Source organism: Tursiops truncatus, chromosome 8 (genome assembly GCF_011762595.2).
Source record: "Tursiops truncatus isolate mTurTru1 chromosome 8, mTurTru1.mat.Y, whole genome shotgun sequence".
NCBI classification, from domain to species: domain Eukaryota; kingdom Metazoa; phylum Chordata; class Mammalia; order Artiodactyla; family Delphinidae; genus Tursiops; species Tursiops truncatus.
The window spans coordinates 26,624,428-26,649,865 of NC_047041.1; the positions used below are offsets into that span (position 1 = coordinate 26,624,428).

Below are 25,438 nucleotides of genomic sequence, written 5' to 3' on the forward strand. Positions count from 1 at the left end.
ATTCCTTCTTTCTAAACTTTCCAAGTATACCTGAACTTATGACTAAATATATCTCAGAAATTTTATGTAGGAAAGTGGTTCCTTCAAGATAATATATTTTTCACACATGAATTTGAATATTAAATTTAATACATCTGCCCTAAAAAAATACTCCCAAGTTGAAGAAACATAATTTGGCCTACAGAGAACTCTACTTACCCTGATACAGATTTAGACTTGAGACAAGTGTCTTATGAGGTCAGTGATTGTGTTAAATACCGAAATAAAAAGTCCAATGAAGATGTGCTATTCTAATTCCCATTCTTAGTACTTCCTCTCCTCTGCCATGATATTGCTGCGGGGGCTCTGAGTTGCCTGTTGTAAACTAAGCATGATGTGCCTGGTTTCAAAGGAGCAGCTCCTGTTGCCACAGGTTCCTGTAACTGGGCATCAGCAAGTCCAAATGGGCCTCACTTTTCCCCAGATTTCAACCACTGATCAAGTTCTTTTGGAACTGCTTTCTCTTGAAAGACCTTTTTTTTTTTTTAACGACAGATCATTTGTCTTATATTAGGCACAGTTCCACAAATATCTTTAGAGAAGGCAAAATTTGAATGGGAATTATCCCTATTGAATAATAAAAGTATAGGAGACTAGCTTTTTTCTTTTTTAGTTTTCTTTTTAAATTTTTGGCTGTGCCACGGCTTGTGGGAACTTAGTTCCCCGACCAGGAATCAAACCCGGGACCATAGCAGAGAAAGTGCTGAGCCCTAAACACTGGACTGCCATGGAATCCCCAGGACACTAGTTTTTTTAATGTGGCTTCAAACATTAGGGTCAAGCATAAAAATCTTTACAAAGGCCAGGAAAATTCTGAAGATATGATCCACTTCTTTGTTTCCTGGAAGTACTTGAAGATACTAGATACCATGAATATTTTTAAAAGGGGTATTTCTCATTTAACAACTATTTAATAGTCAGTAAATCTGTATTAAATAAATTATGATTTACTCTAAACAATCTTTATCAGTTTACTTATTGCATGGTAAAGTTGAGAGTCTAGAAACTAGTGTAATATAGATAATACACTAAAGAAACTACTTTTTGATAGTAAAGTATACAACTTTCCTAGATAATAAATACTATAGTATAGTACGTATCTATACTAAAGTTGCATAGTAAAGTTGATAGTATTGATAGTATAGTCAAAATACACTTCCTCTTTCATCTAAACTTTACATCACATTGCTATGCCATCTAGAGTGTCTATTTTAAAACAACCTTTAAAAATTTCTCAACCAGTGAAGGCTTTTACAAGAGTTTTGGATTGCCAAGGGTACTGGAGAAGGGATGAGAAGGAAGTTCATGTAGAATAAATGGCATTGTGTATGTGGAAAGAAGATTCAGGAGAAATATCAAAGTAGGGAGATAGTGAAACATAAGAGATTTTACCCTTTTATCTCACAATAAGACCTGAAAGTTTTCTTTGGAAGGTAACTTAGAAAAGCAAATAGTAATGCCAGTAAGATTTAAGTTTTTTGACTCACTGATATTTATAGCTTGTAGGTACACTTACCTATAATTGCTTTCCTTTTCAATTTTAAAATTTATAGATTCTAAGTTTAACAACATCAATATACCTGGCATCATTCTATCACCTACAAATTGGAGAATCTATGTCAAATCATAATATACTGATAATTTCTGAGCATACTTACTGGCCTTCTGTTACTGAGAGCCGTTAGTGATAGCTTGATGGTTTTAACATTGTGAAATGCTACGTATGTGTATGCCCAGCAAACGCTAGCCTGAAATAAAGTCTCTCTGAACAATAGGGAGCTTTGAATATCATTCTCTGCCATAAAGATGGGTGCCAGTCATAACTGGTTTAATATTTGTTACCCTAGTCACAGATATATGCTCTGTGATGATCTGATTGCCTGTGTTTTAAAGCCTACATTAAAGACCCAAGTCTTGATTTTCCATCCTGATTATATATCCTACTCTTACTCTTTTCTGTGACATTTATTTTGAAGCATTTTGACCAAACAGCAAGATCTGGAAATAAAAAAACTCCCTAGATCAACAGAAGATTGCTAGTCATTTGTCTGCATTCTCTGGTTATACTTATATAGAAGGAAGATTGTTTTCCTTTTCATAAAGTCTCATATTACCCAATGAATCAAAACAGCAGCGTTTGGAAGAAAGCCATAATTAATGACAGTGAAACAGACCAATCTCAATGTGTCCAGAACTATTAACCTAAAAACTTGGTTAAAAAAATAGATCTTGTGGGAAAACAGACTTAGTCTCAACTGAACAAATGAGGCAGAAAGTTTTCAAAGATACTCTTGATGAAGGTATGCCCTCTGGATCTTTCTCTGATGACTAATTATTTTGAATTTCGTCATTTATACAGAAGGTGCCTATTGGTCCATCTCTATATTAGTTTGCCTCTTTTGAAGCAGAAGGTTACTAGTTGAATAAGAATGAGAATTTAAGCTTAATGAGCCTCCTGCTTAGTTGGGCTGGGTGTGGGGGAGTAAGGAGGTGTGGGTAAGGTGAATGGTGGTTAGCCTTCAGTGCACTTCCAGTATTCTCAAAGACAGGACAAAATGACTGTGGTTTTGGCATGCAGGGGCCAGCTTGCTCAGGAAATTGTGGCATGTATAAAGCAAAGCACATAAACAAACTCTTAACCCAGGAAGCTGAGTTTAACAATTGCCTCATTAACAAGATCCAGGGAAAGACAGGAAAAGAGGGGGAGGCCAATAGCTGATTATTATACAGTTCTAGACAGATGAAGCCCTTCAGCTTCTCCCTAAACAATCCCTGTAGTGTGGATTTGACAAAGTGGTACATTTAAGAGGGAACACTCTTGCTATCAATGGGAGTCAGGCGCACCCTTATCTGAGGGCCAAATTCAGTCCCTGGAACTTGACTTTATCAGTAGACACAAGACAGAGGACAAGGCAGCTACATCCACAGAGAATTAATTAAGAGCAAATGCTACATCCAGTGAATGTAATCAATAGTGTGAACAGTAATCTACATATCACCCTCTGTTGCTGTCTCCCTTTCTATTTACTACTATTTCGATAGAGATTTATTTGCCACATGGCCTCATTGAAATTACATATTTCTCATGTTGCATCAAACAATATATTCCCTTAAAGACCAAATATTCTAATGTCACTTTTAGTTTCTGAATGGCTGAAATCTTTTTGGGTAGAATTTTATCATAGATAATTTATTTGTTTGGCTTTCTCCGTGCACATTTCTCCCGTTTCATATGCGAAGTGTGTTCAAATAAACCTGACTTCAGTATTGCCAAAGTCTACACCCAAATATGTCTTTGCTGGCTAATTTTGTTCTATCTCCTTTAAAAATTGTCCCTTTTGAACATACCATGGAACCCCTCTTGAATTATTACAGTGTTGTTTGCAAACACAAAATACTGTTTTAACACAAACTTTTCAGTACTAGTATTTGTTTCTTATATCTGTCTCAACTTCTCCCCCACCCAGCACATATACCTAAAGTACATTGCAGTTCCCTTTTTGAAACCAATCATATAATTTTATATTGTTTTCACTCCTACTAGGCAACAGTACAGGTCTCATTACCTTCATTTTTCAAAGGCTTACCAGAAGCATCATTTTTCAAGACCAGGTTCTTGGTTAATTCCTTTGGCAAAGATTCTGATTTCTTCTTGAATCTGTGCTTTGTATGAATCTCTCCTAAGCAGCACTGAGACCAGAGTAATTTATCAGTCGTCACTTTTGACCCCAGCTTTGCTCTAACCCCAGCAATTCAACAGCAGCCTTTGTTACTTAAGGAAAATAGGAAACTCTGCCTCCTGGACATAAACATGTGAATTTTCTATGTCCAGGACCAAAAGGGTGAAAAGGGCAGATTTTACCAACATTTCCTTAAGAAACAAAGTCTCACTTTTAACACATGTGGACTACCAACCACATGTGTGATGCTTTGGTCATAAGTCACATTTTAGGGGTCTATGTGTGAACAATTTTGAATTGTTACTGGGTCTAATTTTACAGATCTTACTTACCCCATACTCCCTTTGCAACAGTAGAGAGTGTGACTTGAGTAAGCACAATAAAATCAGAGCCCAGTTTTCCCTCTGATCATAATTGCATTTATAAATAAATGTGATTTACAAAGTTAGCATTGATACAACTCAGGATTTTCTAAAATATAATGATGTCATAATAAATGAAACATTGAAATGGAAAAAAAGTGTTTTTCTAGAAGATATTGATTTCTTCTTAGAAACTAGCAGGCAGGCATAATTTTAAAAATAATGAAAAAATGTAGAATTATTACTGACACAATGAGAATGTAGATTTCAGTGACCAAAAAAAGTTGATGAGATATAGAAGCATATGCTACCCATGTTTTAGGCCCACTGGAAGCAGCTAGTGTTCAACCAGTTTGGTTTTTATATGGCCTTAAAAGATATATGTCAATTAAGATTAATTATTCTAAAATTAAAAAAAAAATACCTGATTGTTGAGCAAAAAATATGAAATGGAGAAACAGAAAAACAAACAAACATACCATGTTCACACACAAAACAAAATAATTCTCTCAGGGACATCAGGGAAGGTGGAATACTATAACAACACATGTTATATTGTTATACTATTCCACCCACCTTAATGAAGAACCCTTGGGTGTTGCTACTCCATAGCCTTTCGAATCCAGATTTCCTCCCACTTTCATTGTGTCACATGGCTTTCGCTGCTCAATGTATTCATTCATAGTGGACTCCAGGAGAAAGGCAAATTTGCCCTTGGATTTTCGGACACGAGCTACTCCCTCAGCTGTAGTCCTAGTGAACACTGATGGCTCTGCTGATCGCATGTAGGTCCACATCTTTTCATACACTGCTATTTTTGATCTCTGGAGGACATTAAAATAAAATTAAATACAGGAAAGAAGGGAACAAGATGTTAATATTGACTGAACCGAGATAAGGATAAAACCTTCTACGTTACCCTCTAATTGCAATTTGCCATAATAACATTATTCTTTTACAATTAGAAAACTGCCTTTTACAACTGTTTAAGAAAATCACTGAAATGAAAGACATTTAAAAGTGATATTTGGAGAAAAAGGTACCTCATGTCATAATAACTACCTTACTCAACTGCTTAAAGAACAAATTATTATTATTATAAAATGTAGACAGCCATAGAGAGAGTTGTACTGAATTATAACAAACAAGGAGAGTTGTTATATTGTTTTATTTTCATATTTTTCCATGCCTCAAAGTTTTAATGTAAACCATTCTAAAAAAATGTATACAAAATGTGCAGTCCCTATCAAGTCAGTATTTGAACACCAAAGGAGGAGGAGAAATCTGCCCTAGTTTACAAACCAAATATCCATAAAACAAGAATCAAACTAGGTTCACCAAAACATTTTTAGACCTTTTTTAACAAAATCTCCAAATAGAACATATATTAAACTTTAAAGAGAACTAATTCTTGTTTTCCCACTTTATATTTTGGAGAGTTAGTTTTTCTAATCCCTTGACTTCAGCCAAGAAACTTACTTATATTTTTGTTTATTTGGGCTGTATCTACATTATTTGCAGGACTTAATTTATCCAATTCGTTTTGTTGGTATCTGCATTCATATTAGATTTTTTCATCCACACATTTTTTCACACGAAAATATATCCAAATGAACTCAAATGTCCCCAAAGGATATATTTAATAAAATAGAAAAGCCCAAATCCTGTTTGGTGTTTGACAATACAATGATACACACAGACTTTTATCTGGTGCAATTAATTTTGTTCAATAGCAAGATGTGGAAATTTTGCATCTGGATCCAAATTAAAAGTAATGGAGACTTCAGTCAAACCTAAATCTAAGCATGAGGCCAAATCCTGAGTAGCATGTATACTTATTTACACCAACCTTGTTTTGTTTACCAGAAGATAGAATCCAACAAGAAGCAAATCTTCAATAATCAACAAGGTACCCAAATAGCAAATTTAAGAATACATGTTTTGGGTAAAAGCAAATTACTCAGGTGAACAAAGAAACTGATAAAAGTGGTATTCAAAATTTTGGCTTCATAAGGTGGAAATTTAGTAATCAATAAATCTATATAATAAGTCACACAATAAGAGATTTGCATACCTAAACACCAAAAAAACCCAGATATTTTACGTTAATGTATATTCAAATGGTGATAAATATCAGATAGGAAATAGATATCCTGTATCCTCTGAAATGTTTTTATGTTATTAACACTTGAAAATATCTCATGATTCAGAGATTCTGATATGTTTGTGTATGCGTGTTTAGGTAATGACAGGTTACTTCTGGCTACAGAAATCCTCACATTAGGAAAATTCTATGCCAAATATAATTCAGTTGCAAAGATTCTATATTGTACCAGGACAGAAGAGTATCTGGATTCAGAACCCTTAACCATGAGATCCACTAGGGAGGCCATGTTGCCAGGCCTCACTCACTCCATCTCTGATAATGAAGTTCTCTTCTAGAGTATGAACTACTCCATTTTATAATGAGTTCCAATTTCTGAAAATTATCAACTCTCTGGATCACTTGATACTGATTGTGTTTAAACATCTATCCTGATGATTTCAATTTAGATGTGTTGCTAAACAACATCATTTAGGCATATAATCACTTTTTTTAATGTATTGATAACTTCACTTCAGAGTTACACCCCAAAAGGTACAGAGTTCTCTATATATTTTTTGTTTCACTATGTATACTACATTGAAACCAGAGGAAATAAAATCTGAGTATTATTTTAATTAAATTTCTTTTGAAAAATTTTAAGAATATGAGAATCCTGCTAGTTACTTGGCAATTTTCTACTTATTTTTTATATCTTATTAAAGGAAAAGAGAACAGCTAAACAAAACTAAGGCAGCAAAATGGAAAAAGAGTATTTTTAGGGCTTGGTAATTATGAAGATAATTTAACTATATAGAATGCAACATAATATTAAAGCAAATGATTTTTTTAAAGGAATAAAATACCTTTAGGTCATTGATATTTTATAGATGTCCATTCCCATAATATTAATGTGAGGAAAATTACTACTGCTTTTGTTTAAATATATTGAATTACATATACCTTAAGTGCAAAAGAAGTTAAATTAATTCCTTTGAAGTCCAGAAGAAAGAGGAATCTGTAGTGTAATTATGCTTAGTTTCTTATGTATAATAGAAATTATAAAATACACACTCTCAGTGGAAAATAGAGGAATGATGAAAGAAACTTTTTTGGAAAAAAAATTTATATGGTGTGTCACTATGTTAATGTTTAGAAATTCTGATTCTGATTTAAAGGGGCATGGTTTAGATAAAATCAAGTCCACATGGTGGAGAGGGTGAGGTTGGGAAATTCAGGAGGTAAAGGACTGGAAATAATATCGCTGTGCCTTACTTGTGACTGTAAGAGGGTGTTTGCTAAGGAATGAGGATAAGGTAATTTTTATAAATTTGATGAGACAGACTAAAATGAGATTTTTGCAGACCCAGTAAGCTCATAAATGTAGTGATAGTGGGACTTTTACATCTTTATCTTCAATTGTGATATCTACTTAAAGATCAGGTTTGGGGAGTGAATATGCTCAAGGTAATAAGCAAAGATAATATGTCATTTTTTTTAAATTATAAAATTGATCTCAGATTTACTTGTTTCATCTTTATTGTGAAACACAATGCATGGGAAACTATTTAAAGCATTATTTCATTACTTATAATAATTCTTGGAGATTTAAAAATGTGCCATCCTTTTAATTTTTCAAAATTAAGTATTTTGCCATTTCTGCTTTTAATAGAAAATATGTAAAAATGTCATGCACTATAGTTGATATTTACATTGTTATCAGGTAAATTATTTCCTGCTTTTAGTAGCTTATGCAGCAAGACTGATGTTCCAGTAAGAGCTTATCAATGTACTATTTGATAATATTATAAGCCCTGAAATACTAATCCGTCTCATTTATGCATTCATGATTTCACTGATGACTGAAACAGGTACAGGATAAAATCTGCACTGAAATGAAAATCAGTGTGTTTAAATCAGGTTTATAATAATGTAAAAGTACCTTAAAAAAGCCTGTCATTAAGTGACAAGTACAAAATTCCTTTAAATGCCTCTATGTGTATGCTTAACAAGTGGCACAGAACATGAAACATATCAAGTTTCATAATGGTACAAAACCAAGGCAACAGTTGAATTCTGATGTAATTTTCTCCCATGGCCTAATTCTTTTTCCAGAACAACTGCAACATTTTTTGAAATGCTGAGTATTCATTTCCTGAGGCAGTTTAGTGAAGCTGATAGATGTACCATTACTGTGTTCCTATAAGAAAACATTTTTGACAAGGGCAAAAATACCTTTCACGTTCTGTTTCCTCAACAACCCATCAGACAAATGATTTATTTAAACCAGGTGATCATGTATGAGAGAGGAGGGAGAACATAGGGTAGGAAATGAAGGAGATTTTTATCAGAGAACTCAAATTTATGTATTCCTGGAAGTATGCTTCCAGGGAAAATTATTTTCTTGTCCTATTAGGGTTCAAACTATTCTGCAACATAAATACCTATACATATAACACTCTTTCAATTTTAAAACTATAATTGGGTGGGACAGAAAGGAAACAGGGCATGGTGACTGCACTACTTATATGGGAGGCTCTGTATCTAGGAAGCAGCTTTCCTTATTCCTCTATTTCTAATCAATATATTCTCTTACCTACTTCATTAGTTTTTCAAACTTGAGCAGTTTTTAAAAACTCTCTAAAGATTAGAAGTAACATTCTCAATGTATTTGAGAGCTCTACAGTGAGTTATTTTTGAAACATTTTCAGGGAATCAATATGATATTTCTTTTCCCCTTTCTCACTCAAGGCAAAATGATGAACCTACAAATATCTGCTTTATTTACAAGAAAATCAGTCATCATTTTTCAGTAAAATGTAAATGATAGCACAAATTTGTATTCTATTTTGATGCATATACATAATGGTTTTTAGTCAAAGTCACTAAATTTTACCTAGTTTCTTTTGGGTGGAAACACAGATTTCCAGAAAAGTACTGAAATTATGCTGAATTATGTGTAAAAGTACTGAATTATGTGTTACTATATTAAGCTTTAGAGACTGGAATGCACTCAGTAAGTTAAAAAATTTGGCTAATTAAGTTTATCCATAGAATATTGTTAATAAAATATATTGTCATGACTATTATTCACAGTTTTAGAAAAATCTACAAATAGTTTATAATTTACAAATTTTATATCTATTAGTAATGCTCCAAATTGTTGACAAAGGTGTTCACTGCCTGTTTTTTTGAAAACAATGTGCAATGATGGGTTTGGCACAATTTTTGAGTGATTTGTTCCTGATTTAGTGTTACATAAACATCTGTCATATCTAAGAATACTATAATTGAATTTTTTTTAAAAGAAATATTATTGAAATTCAAGTGCATGAAAGTTAAGGCTGGCTTAAGGAGTAGTATCTTTTGTTGTTTTTAATTTCCAAGCTGAGTGAGAAAACAATAAATATACACATTTAAAATGAAAATGTAATCTCCCAAGTACTGTATATAAGTGTGAATTTACTTTAAAGAGCTATCATTAATTTTACACAATAGTTTAGGAAATAGTGAAACATATCTTGTCTTCTAAATTACTAAATATTTAGTCTCTAAGCAATTGATGTTAAATATAAGATGCCACAATTACCTAATGAAATATTTGTGAAAATTTCACCCTGACCACTTTTTAGTTTTTTGGTTCTAAAGTCACAAAATTAACCTTATCTCTGATCACACATTGTGAAATTTCTGGATTTAAGTAAAAGCAGAGTGAAAGAGATTCACAGATCAAAAAATTCATCCTTATAGTGGTACAAACAGCTAAAAACCCCAAAACCTCCAAAATACCTGCCATCATGATGGCAAGCCAAAGGAATTATATCCATATGTGAAACGCAATTATATCAGTTTGAACAATTTTATCTGCAAAAGCAGAGAAATCAGCAAAAATGCAATATCATACAATGTTTTACAAAGGTGCTAGAACTTAGTAGTTCTTGTTCCCATTATCATGTGAGAAAGCAAATATATTGCTTTGAAATCCATTGTTACAGAATAGATTATAGAATAATAAACATCATATAGGTACTATAACATGAAATTAAGGTTTTGGGATTCAAATGCAGCAAGGTAAATGTATTCTTTGAAAAAAAAAAAAGCCATGCTTTCATTTTTATGCTCTAAATTCCAAAGCATAGATAAATCCAAATCTTGCCAGATGAAGTATCTTCATAGCATTATGAATATTGGAATCTTTGGGATAAATTATGTTATAAAGTTGCTTTATTTACCTTTTTATTGTTACTTTTCCTTAGTAAGGGTCCCTCTTGCAATGTGAATAAATCAATTAGCTTTTTCATATTAAAGTGATTATAAAATCCAAGTAGAAGTATATAGCGTTGCTATGTTTAAACATAACAGTTACCATTATGTTTGCAAAACTTATAATAGCTAGAGCCCATAATATAATAATTGGCAAAATTGCCTGAATTTGAAAGTTATGAACATTTCCTTTTTAGTTTTCCCCTCCACTTACTCTGAAAAATTCTTTTGTTGACCCTGAATCCAATGTTCCATAGGCAATTTCTGTTTGTTTGGCCAGGTCTTCCGCACTTTCTATGGGGGAGACCATTCTCTCGACAGTCAGGAAAGCAGCGAGGTTAGCAGTATAAGATGATATAATGATGAGTGTAAAGAACCACCAAACACCTCCAACAATTCGACCTGAGAGGGATCTAAACATGGATAAGATAATAACATTTTCCTTTCTATAATCAACATAGAGAAAGAAAAGAAATACCATCAGTTCACCGTGTATGTTTAATAATAATTACAAGTATCATTTTATGTTCTGAATAGTCTACTCAGAATGGTTCTAGTATTTCTGTATCACCTGACATCCTTTTTGCTATATTGAATGTATAAATGCCACATTTAGAATACTTTTCCTTTTTATTGCTTACTTGGCAGAAATGTAGAACCAAAAGCCTTTCCTTCAGGTCCAGAAGAGGAATGCTTACTTAAATTCATTGATCCCTTTTGCACTTTAACATCTCTGAAATTAAGATGCAACCTATGTTTGATGAGATAAAACACAGTACCATAGTTTGATTGGCAGCACTGTTTCTCTCTCTGTGGCACATAAAATAGGAATACATCTTAACAATTGGTGAGCTCTTAGATTTGATACAAGATGGCAGATGCTCTTCTGAGAGAACTTGTTTTTACCTTCAGTCAGAGCTATGCCAAGATGGATGGGACATATGCCAAGGTGGGGCTGGACCACATGAAGATCTAGGATTGGTCTCAAAGTAACCATAGTTAAGAATGTTTTGTTTGTTGGTTGGTTGGATTGATATTCCATTTCTTATCTGAATGGAGGATGAGCTATGTCTTAAAGTTCTTTACACACTGGTATAAAAATGTTCTCTCTGCCACTTCCAACCTGAGACCAAAGCATGTGACTTGTTAATATGCAGTGTAACGGCACTGAAAACTGAGGCTAGAGCTCAGAAGAACATTTTCTCTTCACCATTTCTCTGGTTATCAGGGATGTGTGGGTGAGCAGAAGAAAAGTGAGAATGAAATGAATAAAAATTCAGAGCATAATCATAATTGATCTCATTCAACAGGACCATCAGACTATTTTAAATTCCTGTGACAAATTATTTTTAAACATTTTCTTAATATGAGGAAAGATTTCATATTTTCAATGGCATTTCTAGCTTAAAATGCTCCCTTCTTAACCATTATTATATAAGTGACACCTGTTGGTTTTAACTTAACATTTGCTTAATCCTGGTTTTAAAACCATAAAACTGGGGATTTGTTCAAGATTGTGGAGTAGAAGGATGTGCGCTCACTCCCTCTTGTGAGAACACTGGAATCACAACTAACTGCTGAACAATCATTGACAGGAGACACTGGAACTCACCAAAAAATTACCCCACATCCAAAGACAAAGGAGAAGCTGCAATGAGACAGTAGGAGGGGCGCAATCATAATAAAATCAAACACCCACAAGGTGGGTGACTCACAAATGGGAGAACAATTATTCCACAGAAGTCCACACACTGGAGTGAAGGTTCTGAGCCCCACATCAGGCTTCCCAACCAGGGAATCTGGCAACGGGAGGAGGAATTCCCAGAGAATCAGACTTTGAAGGCTAGCGAGATTTGATTGCAGTACTTCAACAGGACTGGGGGAAACAGAGACTCCACTCTTGGAGGGCACACACATAGTAGTGTGTGCATCAGGACCCAGGATGAAAGAGCAGTGACCCCATAAGGGACTGAACCAGACCTACCTGCTAGTGTTGGAGGGTCTCCTACAGAGGTGGGGAATGGCTGTGGCTTACAGCGGGGACAAGGGTACTGGCAGCAGAAGTTCTGGGAAGTACTCCTTGAGCTCTCCCAGAGTCCACCATTAGCCACACCAAAGAGACTGTAGGCTCCATTGTTGGGTCACCTCAGGCCAAACAACCAACAGGGAGGGAACCCAGACCCACCCATCAGCAGACAAGCAGATTAAGGTTTTACTGAGCTCTGCTCACCAGAGCAACAGCCAGCTCTACCCACCACCAGTCCCTCCCATCAGAAACCTTGCACAAGCCTCTAGATAGCCTCATCCAATAGAGGACAGACAGCAGAAGAAAGAAGAACTACAATCCTGCAGCCTGTAGAATGAAAACCACATTCACAGAGAGATAAAATGAAAAGGCAGAGGGCTATGTACCAGATGAAGGAACAAGATAAAACCCCAGAAAAACAACTAAATTAAGTGGAGATAGGCAACCTTCCAGAAAAAGAATTCAGAATAATGATATTGAAGATGATCCAGACCCTGGAAAAAGAATGGGGGCAAAGACTGAGAAGAGGCAAGAAATGTTTAACAAAGACCTAGAAGAATTAAGGAACAAACACCCAGAAGAATTAAAGGACAAACAGAGATGAACAATACAATAACTGAAAAGAAAAATACACTAGAATGAATCAATAGCAGAATAACTGAAGCAGAAGAATGGATAAGTGACTTGGAAGACAGAAAGGTGGAAATCACTGCCACAGAACAGAATAAAGAAAAAAGAATGAAAACAAATGAAAACAGCCTAAGAGACCTCTGGGACAACATTAAACACACCAACATTTGCATTGTAGGGGTCCCAGAAGGAGAAGAGATAGAGAAAAGACCCAAGAAAATATCTGAAGAGATTATTTGAAAACTTCCCTAACATGGTAAAAGAAATAGCCACCAAAGTCCAGGAAGCACAGAGAGTCCCAGGCAGGATAAATCCAAGGAGAAACATGCCGAGACACATAGTAACCAGACTGACAAGAATTAAAGACAAAGAAAAAATTTTAAAAGCAACAAGGGGAAAATGACAAATAACATGGAAGGGAACTCCCATAAGGTTAACAGCTGATTTCTCAGCAAAAACTCTACAAGCCAGAAGGGAGTGACACAATATATTTAAAGTGATGGAAGAACCTACAACCAAGATTACTCTACCCAGCAGGATCTCACTCAGATTCGATGGAGAAATCAAAAGCTTTACAGTGGGCTTCCCTGGTGGTGCAGTTGTTGAGAGTCCGCCTGCCGATGCAGGAGACACAGGTTCATGCCCCGGTCCAGGAAGATCCCACATGCTGCGGAGTGGCTGGGCCCGTGAGCCATGGCCGCTGAGCCTGCGCATCTGGAGCCTGTGCCCCACAATGGGAGAGGCCACAGCAGTGAGAGGCCCGCATACCACACACACAAAAAAGCTTTATAGCCAAGCAAAAGTTAAAAGAATTCAGCACCAACAAACCAGCTCTACAACAAATGCTAAAGGAACTTCTCTAAGCGGGAAACACAAGAAAAGGACCTACAGAAACAAACCCAAAACAATTAAGAAAATGGTCATAGGAACATACATATTGATAATTACCTAAACGTGAATGGATTAAATGCTCCAACCACAAGACACAGTCTTGCTGAATGGATACAAAAACAAGACTCATATATATGCTGTCTAGAAGAGACCCATTTCAGACCTAGGGACACATACAGACTGAAAGTGAGAGGATGGAGAAAGATATTCCATGCAAACAGAAATCAAAAGAAAGCTGGAGTAGCAATACTCATATCAGATAAAATAAACTTTAAAATAAAGAATGTTACAAGAGACAAGGAAGGACACTACATAATGATCAAGGGATCAATCCAAGAAGAAGATATAATAGTTATAAACATATATGCCCCCACCATAGGAGCACCTCAAAACATAAGGCAAATGTTTACAGCTATAAAAGAGGAAATTGACAGTGACACAATAATAGTGGGGGACTTTAACACCTCACTTACACCAATGGACAGATCATCCAGACAGAAAATTAATAAGGAAACAAGTTTTAAATGACACAATTGACCAGATAGATTTAATTGATATTATAGGACATTCCGTCCGAAAACAGCAGATTACACTTTCTTCTCAAGTGCATATGGAACATTCTCCAGGATAGATCACATCTTGGGTCACAAATCAATCCCTGGTAAATTTAAGAAAATTGAAATCATATCAAGCATCTTTTCTAACCACAACACTATGAGGGTAGAAATAAATTACAGGAAAAACCCCCATAAAAACACAAACACATGGAGGCTAAACAATACATTATTAAATAACCAAGAGATCACTGAAGAAATCAAAAGGTTTTTGATAAACCACAGCAAGATCCTTTTTGACCCACCTCCTAGAGTAATGGAAATAACAACAAAAATAAACAAATGGGACCTAATGAAACTTCAAAGCTTTTGCACAGCAAAGGAAACCATAAACAAGACGAAAATGCAACCCTCAGGATGGGAGAAAATATTTGCAAAGGAATCAATGGACAAAGGATTAATCACCAAAATATATAAACAGCTCAAGCAGCTCAGTATTAAAAAAACAAAGAATCCAATCAAAAAATGGGCAGAAGACCTAAATAGACATTTCTCCAAATAAGATATACAGATGGCCAAGAGGCACATGAAAAGCTGCTCAACATCACTAATTATTAGAGAAATGAAAATCAAAACTACAGTGAGGTATCACCTCACACTGATTAGAATGGGCCTCATCAGAAAATCTACAAACAACAAAGGCTGGCGAGGGTGTGGAGAAAAGGGAACCCTCTTGCACTGTTGGCGGGAATGTAAATTGATATAGCCACTATGGAGAACAGTATGGAGATTCCTTAAAAAAGTCAAAGTAGAATTACCATATGACTCAGCAATCCCACTACTGGGCATATGCCCAGAAAAAAACCATAATTCAAAAAGACACATGCACCCCAATGTTCATTGCAGCACTATTTAGAATAGCCAGGTCATGGAAGCAACCTAAATGCCCATAGACAGATGAATGGATAAAGAAGATGCGGTACATATACACAATGGAATATTACTCAGCCATAAAAAGGAACGAAATTGAGTTATTTGTAATGAGGTGGATGGACCTAGAGTTTGTCATACAGAGTAAAATAAGTCAGAACGAGAAAAACAAATACTGTATGCTAACACATATATATGGAATCTAGAAGAATGGTACAGATGAACCAGTTTGCAAGGCAGAAATAGAGACACAGATGTAGAGAACAAACATATGGACACCAAGGGGGGAAAGCGTGTGTAGTATGGTGGTGGTGGTAGGATGAATTGGGAGATTGGATTAGTGTACATATGTACACTAATATGTATAAAATAGATAACTAATAAGAACCTGCTGTATAAAAAACAAATAAATAAATTTTTAAAAACCCATAAAACTATTACTTGATTTGCTTTAATTTCTTTTCATTTCATTATTTGAGGATTATTGATTCAACTTTCTATGTTATTGGAATTTAAGTACATTTATAGTGTTCCTGGTTCTTAAGGAATGCAAACTGCATTGTAACTAAAATGTCTCTTTTTGAGAAAGCATTTCTTTAAAAATACATATATTTGTGATGCTAATATAAGTCACTTTAAATTCAATTCTTAGCTTCTCATGCCTTCAGCTATTTTTCTGAGAGAAATTTGGTATTTTTCTTGCAACAGGAGGTTGGCTGCATTTTTGACAAACATAACTGAAACACATCCTTATGGATATGAGCCGTTACTCCACCGATAAGGAAAACAAATATAGTATTTACGTTGCTGACTCTTCGCCTACTGCTTAGCTTGTTTATGATTATTAGATAGAACAATGTATATCTGGAACCTACTATATTAACTCAGGTTTTAGGTAACTCCATGGTAGAAATCTCCATTAAGCTACATGGGATGTAAATTGAATTCAAAATTAATTTTCAAAAGTGAACAAAACAATAAAAACATTTGATTTTGAAAAGGAGACAACATAAAAATAAATTCCTATTCTTAAGAATTTAGATTTAGTTTCCATCTGTAATCACTGAAAGAAATATTAATACAAAGTTATTTTTGAGCATTCTGATGGGTTCCATATGTTACTTTTCCATTGGGAAATTAATCTTTATTATGTATCCATACTTTGTGCTAATTTGGAAAAATCGGTTATGAGTATATTTAGATTAATTTGGGATTGCAAAGTTTTTCTGTGTTTCAAGCAATGCTCTGCCTCCAGGAAAAGAACATATAGAGAGATGTTATGCACAATATTTAGAATTACTGTGGAATTGGTGAAGAACTTAAGCGTTTTGAAACTAACCTGGGTGAAATGTCACATCCTTGCTGCATAAAAGCACCCAAGGAAAACCAGAGGCTGTTAAAGATGCCAAACTCATTGGGAGGCTGGTCACTGGGTCCTTCCTTTCCATCTTCTGGCTCTTCTGTGTGCCACTCATATGGACTAAACCTACTAACTAGGAACAAGACCACGCTGACACCAATGTAGGCAAAGACTATGCACATCCAAATCTCATAGGCCAGAGGATCCAAGAAGGAAAACACTCCTGGTTTAGATTTCTGAGGCTTTTTGATCATAATAGATATGCCCAAACTCATGAAGGGCTTAGAGAAGTCAATGACCTCCTCTCGGACCAAAGTGATTGTCAGAGGGGCAATAGCAATCTCTGCTTTCTATAAAAGAAAAGACACATGAAAACATGTAGGTTAATAGATTTCATGAAGCAAGTAGTACTGGATTGATCCATTCAAAGTTAACCAGTTATGTATTTATTCTACATTTTTTTGGGAATACCAACAATAAATAAGGCCAGTAATAAATACAAAGATGAATAGATTTGTTTTCATAAAATATTATGTCACTTTAATTGCACAGAATATTTTTATTGGTGCTAGTAATTAGATGAGAGGAAGAGAAAACGAGTAGACATAAGCAAAAATAACTTGAATTCAAATAACTGCCTTAGTCTTTAAGGGTCTGAGATGGCGCAGAGGAGGATATTCGATAGCTTTTCCATATGGCTGAATTTCTGAATTTCTTAGCCAGAATTGCTGCTATTTTGCAGTGTTTTCTGTTTCATTTGGAATGTTGTCACTGATTCATTACTTGGCCATTCCTTAATGTTATGAATTTCAAACATCCTTTTCTTTTTTATTCCTTTCCAGTTATGAGTAAACCTATCATAAAGTCTGCGTTTGTGAGATAAAAGAAACCTATTGTTTGACAACATTTTTTGACTCAGCACACACACACAAATCTGGAAACTGACATTTATTTCTTCCTATTCACATACTTTGATTTCTACTTTCAATTTCTAAAAACGATTTTGGAAAACAGTGGATTCAATTCTCATATATTATTATTAATAAGACACCAGCTTCCATTTTCATTTTGTGATTCTGAGTAATTTTTCTGAGCCTTTTTCCATATCTCTAAAATGAAAACATTTTCTTTCCTGTTTCCCTCATTGTGTTATTGCAATTATCTGTTAAATAAGCCTTAATAAAACAATAGTGAGCATTTAATGAGGGATTATGTATCTATGCTGATTTAAATATTTGGAATGGCTTTTCACTTAACCTTCTTAAAGAGATAAACAATCTTATGTTTATCATTGTTTTATAGATGATGAAACTGAGACAAATGAGTTTTACACATCATAGCAGCTCTGTAATTTGAGACTGTACTTCTATTAAATCATGCCATCTCTAAGATCAAATGAAATAAAGTGTGGTGAAAAAACTGTAAATTGTTACATGATCTACAAATGAAAAAAGGTTTTTTGATTATTTATTTTAAATGGAAAATATTTGGCATTGAAATGGAATCTGAAACACAGACATATATGCTCTTACATAGTGGCTGCCACTCTTACATTCACTCTATATCTCCTCAGGCCCTGGATTGATACAATGGCCAGCAGCTTGATACAAATGCAACTGGAGGGTTAGCATGGGGAATGTACTCTGGCTGTCACGTTTTCCACTGGGTGACTGAGGATTAACTGCATACACTTTCAAGTGGGAATAAACTTAGTTCACATCACAAATGCCCACATATAATACAAAAGCCAGAGAATCATTGCTGAGAGGTTATTTCCCCATAGTTATTATTATCTGTATAATTTTCATTATACAGTGATATATGAAGTAGATATAGAAAAATTAGTACATAAAAACAGAACCAGAAATTTAGGAAAATTTATCTTCATTTCCTTCACCTACTCTTATTATTTTCTTTATATATGCCCTACTAGACATTGTTTTATGAATATTAATTTCTTATTTTAAAATGGGATAATATATAACACTATATTTTATAATTCCTTTTCTCAAGAGAATGAGTTATTTCAACATATATAGTAAAAATAAGTTTTAATGATTGCAAATATTTTATCATGTTAAAGCATCAAAATTTACTCAATTTATTATTTTATCAATTTATTATATTGTTTCCAGTTTTACACAATTTATAATAATGGTGATGTGAACACCTTTGAAGACAAATCTTCGCACATATCTTTATTATTTAAAATAAATTTCTAGAAAGGGATTGCTGATCTAAATGATAACAATCTTTTTAATGTTCGTTACATGTTTTGCCCAACTTTTCTCCAGAAAGATCATGCAAATAGCACTGTGGGAAAGCACCTTCGGCTTTGAAACTTGGATACCCCGTGTATCTTTATTCTCATCTATCTTCACCAATTTGCTAATTTCATTGTATTGATTTGAATTTTTTTTTGTAAAACAAATAGCCACTTTTACTCTTTTTATGTATTACTTGTCATAATCTGCCCCATTTCCATATGGGGTATTCATTTTTTTGCTTACTAATTTATGTGTTTTAAAATAAATATTAAAAATATTATTTTTCATATATGTTTTTAATATTCCCCCAGTCATCAATTTTGGTTTACATTACTTAGTTCATGATACTTTATTGCATTATATACGTTTTAAAATTTTGTTGTAGCCATATAAAATTATCTTTTTGTGTTTTCAGCCATTGGTTTCATGCTTAGAAATATCCTTCTCATATCATGATTAATCTCAATCATATATTTTATTCTAGTACCTATGCTCCCTCTATAATTTATCTAGCATTTTGCATGATAATGTATTACAAAATTGTCCTGCTTTCCCAGCAGGAATAAGTGAATAATGCATTCTTTCACTGATTTGAAATACTACCTTTCACATACTACAATGTTATGTGTAGTATCTTCTGAAATTTTTTATTTATACAAGTTACCACTAATGAGAGTAAGCCTTAAAAGTAGAGAAGCATGAAGAGAAATAAAGGAGTCTCCAACACATAAAACTAGATGCAATGGAAAGCAAGCATTAGATGATAGTGTGACAGCAATGTTCAATGAGGACACATTTGAAGTTCTGAAATTTGTGATTTGAAAGAGGCCAGTGAACAGAGGATACATCTGAGTTTTCTCTGCTAACATTGGAGATGCTGTGTTTGCCTTGTTCCATTATCTCTCAGTGACTTCCAAAATTGTGAGAAATATCTCCTGTAAGAACCTGATAATATTTGGATTCTCAAAGACCTCTGGAGTAAGGCTCATGAACCAGCATTTTAACACACACCACAGGTAATTCTGGTGTTGGAAGGCCATGGAACTTGCTTTGAGAAAACAATCCCTTGGGTTGTTTATACACACACAAGTACAGCGGGGCCCAGAAGAAGGCGCTGGAGCAGTGTACCACAGAAGATCATATAATGAACTTGCTGCAGTGTGCAGGTGTGACAGGCAGAATGGACCTGAGAGTGTCATGGAGGTTTTGAGCTTTGGGGTAACCATCTGGTGGTGTGCTGAGATTACATATGCCTGTCTCACAGATAATCTATCCCTAAAAATTACAATAACAAAGTTTGCAAAGAGTAAAGTAAAAAAAAATGGATTCAAAGTTAATCATTTTGCTGGCTTTGTTGAGTATAAGAATATAGATGGAGTTTTATTTAGGGCCCTGCAAACTGGGATTTCATGTAAGTATTAGCAGTAAAAAGAAAAAAAAAGTAGTTGAGAAACAAGTAAAGACTTTGCAGACACCAGAATGGAAAATAACAAATCTGTGGAAAGTGTATGAGACATGGAAAAAGATTCCTTTTGGGAAAAAACTGGACAACTCAAGTGGCAAAGATCAGATTATTTAAACCCTAGCAGGCTGGCTGATGAATGAATAAGCATTAATAACCATTATGTTATCTTCTCTCTCTGAGAACTGCCTGGGACTTTCTGTGCCTGTGACACGAGTACTACTGATACAAATTTTTGGTGTTAATTACGTTACTCTCTTCATATCACCTGTTTTCATTATTTAAACAATATTCTCCCAATAAAATGTGGTCAGAACCCTTGCCAAGGGGTGAGCCTGGGCTGCCAAATTGGTAAGGACTCCAGAGGAGAGATATGTAACAAATGTCTTAGAAAGTAACTCTGGTTAGTTATCTGGTCCATAATTAATTGGTACTCCAAGAATGAGTTTTTGAGATCAAATACTCAATAGTGTCTTCTGAAGGATATGAATTAGTGTAGTTCTAACATTTAGGTTAATGTTCACATTTAAAGTCTAAAAGTTTAAAATATTACCAATGGATACATGCTTTAGGAACCCTTTTTCTTTGGGACTTAAAACTCAATATCAAACTGTTGATGAGCCCTGTGATAAAGTACTTTTTGATTTTTTAAAAGTGCGAATTTAGTTTTCCTCACTTAGGGCACCTAACTAGTCGGCAGTTCTTTCAAATGAATATAAAACTAACTAATTGCTCTTTAATGTCAAACAATTTCCTCTTGCTGCTGAGGTTATAGCTACCATACTGGACTGTGTGGAGAATGTTCATTGCTTCACGGTCTGAAAAGCAGGATGCAGAATCACAAAACTATTGAATTGCAGTTCTGGCTCGGAAAGTGAACCCCTCTATATATTTCAGTTATGCTCTAACTTGTTCTACCTTTATTCTTTCCTGGTGAAGGATGACTCTTGTGTAATTCTTTATTTTTAAAGGGGTCTTGTGACAATTAATCAGACAATGTGTTTTGAAGGTGAAATTTGTGAAATATGAATTAGCTTACAGAAAGTTTCAGAATACATTTCAAGTGTATGTGACTTATTGGTTACTTGATGAATAGAGCTTACTGTGAGCTCTAGGTTTGTTTTCTGGACTTTGGAAATATCATACCTTCACTAGCATTTGATAACTGTTGGCTTGATTTTAACACTTTGCAGTGGAACCTGAAGAGACCAATCTTGTTCTGGTTCAGGCAGGAATGTCTACATTGAATTTGCCCTTGGCTTTCGATATATACACTCAATATCTTGTGAACTCAAAGGGAAGGGCATGACATGATTTCATGTGAAGCCCATTATGGAATAAATTCTAGCTTTTGTGTTTTGTTGTGTAGGAAAAAATGATGTTGTTGCATTAAGTTTAAATTTACTGTGTTCAGCAGAGTTGTAAGAACTTCACATTATTGGTGAATAATTTAATATATGTTAAAATAGTTTACTGATTGCTTCACCAATAACTTAAAATATATTTACCAGTAAATACAACCAACAGGGATATAAGTAACTCTCAAAATAGTTCTCAAAACAACATGTCTATTGTATAACAGCATCAGGCTTAAGAGAATAATCATGGCAGATACTGAAGTCAGTGTTATTTTTTATAAAATAGGACATTGTATTCTGAATTTTTATCTTTTTGAAATTATCAAGTATTGGTTTCTCCCATTGTTTGGAAATTGCATTATTAATGAAATAGAGAAACATTTGACATCATATATGCTTCTTTGAATGTAACTGCAAATTTAAAAGACAACAGTAGACATTTAAAAATTGGTATGTGCCCACATGAAAAAAAACTTCAGGTTTATGTAAGTAAATTTTCAATAGATTGATTTGCTTACCCCATAAACAAGTTCCCCTACCATCCCATTCCAGATTTTTGTGTCTGCATCCCTTGCTCCATATTTTCCATCAGGGACAATGGCAATTTTATACTTGATACCAATATGTTTTGCAATTTCAGATGCCAAATCTACACAGTATCCTTCATACTTGTCATTTCCTTCAAACATTTCATGATTTTTCTTGTACATAACATATGGGGATTCCTATAATGAGAGAAGTAGAACTGTAAGGGAGAAATTATAAAACATTCAAAAACTTCATGCAACTTTTCAGTTTCAGAATTTAACAAAATATTATATTTAGTATTAGTACACACACTGATTTTGTGTGGCAAGAAATTGATAGTAAAACAGATGAATGTATAAATGTGCTTAGAAGTATATTAAGTTGCTTTACATTGGATACTAAAAATTAAATCTTTAAAATAATTTTCTCTTGAGTGATTATTACATACCTAGCACTGTGACTGTGATAGGAAAAATATACATTAATAATAGACTAGAGAAGCATAAATTATCATTTATGGCAATGAAATTACTATTTCCAAAGTATCTCATGACCTGAAGACTATTTAGGAGTCAGCTTCGTGTAATAAAAGACTCATTCAAAGTCACAGTTCTCCGTATTCTGCATCTTATTTAGCCACATTCAACTGAGACTTTCTTTAGGAAAAGAGCTCTATCATTCTTCTTTGCTCTTTAGCATTTAGCAATATGTCTTTCTCAGAGCAGGCATTATTAGCAAGTTCAAAGAAGAAATGAATTAGTAGTTTTTAAAATTTTATATACTAATTTACATTAAATTGGCTTTCCTAAAATTGTCCTATATTTTGGCTTTAATTAGGGCTGTGTTCCATGAATTTTTATTCTATTATAAAATATATTTCCAATGGAAACTAATAATTTTTCCCCAGTTGTGACAATCACACACTTCAAGTAATATTCCCATTTTGTTTCTGAAGCAAGTAAGACAAAATAGCATGAAGAATTATTGTGAAAATCCTTATAAAATGAAAAAGATTACTGTTAACTAATAATAACTGAACAGTTTTCAGTACACATACACACACACACACACACACACACACCTCTAAACCAAACCATTTAAAGTCTGTGAAACTAAAGAAACATGTTAGCAAAAAAGCACTTGATTTTATAAATAAAATCTAATGCCACCAACTCAAAGATAGGCCTGGCGAACACGCAGTACCTACAGAACTCCTGGTCACACTTCAGATTTTTTAATCATTTGCAGACAAGGAGTGACCACTTTTGACCACAGTGTCATTGAAGTAATGATTCATATTTTATAAAATTGTACTGAGACATTTAGTAATTTTAATACAAATCTTTTCTTTTCTCCCAGAAATCTGTAGTTGGGAAAGTTGAACTTGCTCTTAAAACTCTGGATTAGAAGGTAATTTACTTTGTATTACATGGCAGTCTACACTAATTCTGATTTTGTTTTTAAGTACTTTGTAAATGTAGAAATTATTTCTAAAAACTTAATAAAACTGTACATTACATGATATATGATTCGCTCATAGAGATGCCTAAATAACTTTATTGTGGGAAATTGCATAGCATTGCTCCTTGTATTGTTTTCTTAAATCCTGCCTTAGGTAGACACTGCCAAGTGACCCGGAAGTCTCTCACTTCTTCCTTGAATTTGATGAATATTCTAACACTGGACTTGGGTAAAGAAAGTTTCTCCACCAACAAAATAAAGGCCGCTAATTGTCTCTTTAGATAGATGAAAATTATTTGTTAACTTACAGAAAACATTCTCCAAATATGAAGCATTTTTCAAATTATGAATGTGGTTATGAAAATCGGTGAGTTGTTGCAATACATTGTTAACTTCTAAGCTATGCTGTGGAATATTAGTAGTTAAAATGAACTAATCCTTTCATTATTTCTTGAAATAGCTAGTTAAAATATGGAAGAATATGTATAAAAAAGCAAGAATCACACATTTGCAAAATGCTTAACATTCTAATTGAAATGGTTGTTAGTATAACAAACGAGAGGTTTTCAAAAGGAATATTGCTAAGGTTCACATTTGGTACTAAGGTTGATAAATTCTAAAGTGTCTGAAATATTTGAACACATGAATTTTAGCCCTCAGATATGTATACTACCATATTAGCTTGTGTACAGAAGTTTCTCTAGCTAGCATTATCATCTAATTTGCAAAATCCCCTGTACATTATATAGTGAACAATTAGCATCATTCAAAGCTGCATTTTTAGTATTTACTTAAATATTTGTTAAACACCCACTGTGTGCCAGGCAGCTTTCTGGGAACTAGGGGTACACAAATAAATAAAATATCCCCTTCGTCCTCTTGTGATTAAGGTTAAATTCTTTTTAATAAAGGTAAAGGAGTGAGAGTGGTAGGGGACAATAATAAAATATAGTAGTAAAAAATAATATTAGCCCTCACTTATTTAGTGCTTACTCTGTGTCAGTTACAGAGTTCTAAGTTCTTAATTGTTCTTTAATTGTGCTCTTTTATTTACTTTTCACACTGCCATTTTAAGGTAGGCATTTCCCATTTTGCAGATGGAAAATTTAAGCTTAGTTTCAACAAATTGCTCAATTTCACAGAACTAGCAGGAGTGAGAGTTGAACCTATATTTTGAAATATCTGGACATTTTTGAAGCTATTGTTGCATCTGTCAAAATATATGCAACCATTTGAGATTTCATATGATTTAACAAGCAAGGTGACAAGATTAGATAAATGAATTTCTATATTTTTAGTGAATGAAATTCTCTATATGAAATCTTGAGTAAACAATGTAGATAAAATCGTTCCATATTTCCTCATTGTGTCTGGTACTCAATAAATATAAGGCATTCAATAAATATAAAGATCTCCTTGTCTATCAGTGCTTCCTAAGTAAGAATATCATGGAAAAGTAATTGTATTGGAACTTCTTATTCAGATCTTCAAAAGGAAAGTAAATATTGACAAGTTCCAGGTCACCTCTTCTGAAACAGGTACAT

At 34.0% G+C, this 25,438-nt stretch overlaps 1 protein-coding gene across 1 annotated transcript in view; it reads right to left on the minus strand.

The window, feature by feature from the left end:
* Window positions 1–25,438, minus strand: part of GRIA4 (glutamate ionotropic receptor AMPA type subunit 4) — a 516,704-nt gene that overhangs the window by 39,308 nt on the left and 451,958 nt on the right. The window contains exons 11-14 of the mRNA XM_019948657.3: window positions 22,424–22,630; window positions 16,798–17,168; window positions 10,642–10,840; window positions 4,658–4,905 (exon numbers count right to left, since the gene is read on the minus strand). Of these exons, the coding sequence (XP_019804216.1) occupies window positions 4,658–4,905; window positions 10,642–10,840; window positions 16,798–17,168; window positions 22,424–22,630 (1,025 nt within the window). The remainder of the gene's footprint in view (window positions 1–4,657; window positions 4,906–10,641; window positions 10,841–16,797; window positions 17,169–22,423; window positions 22,631–25,438) is intronic.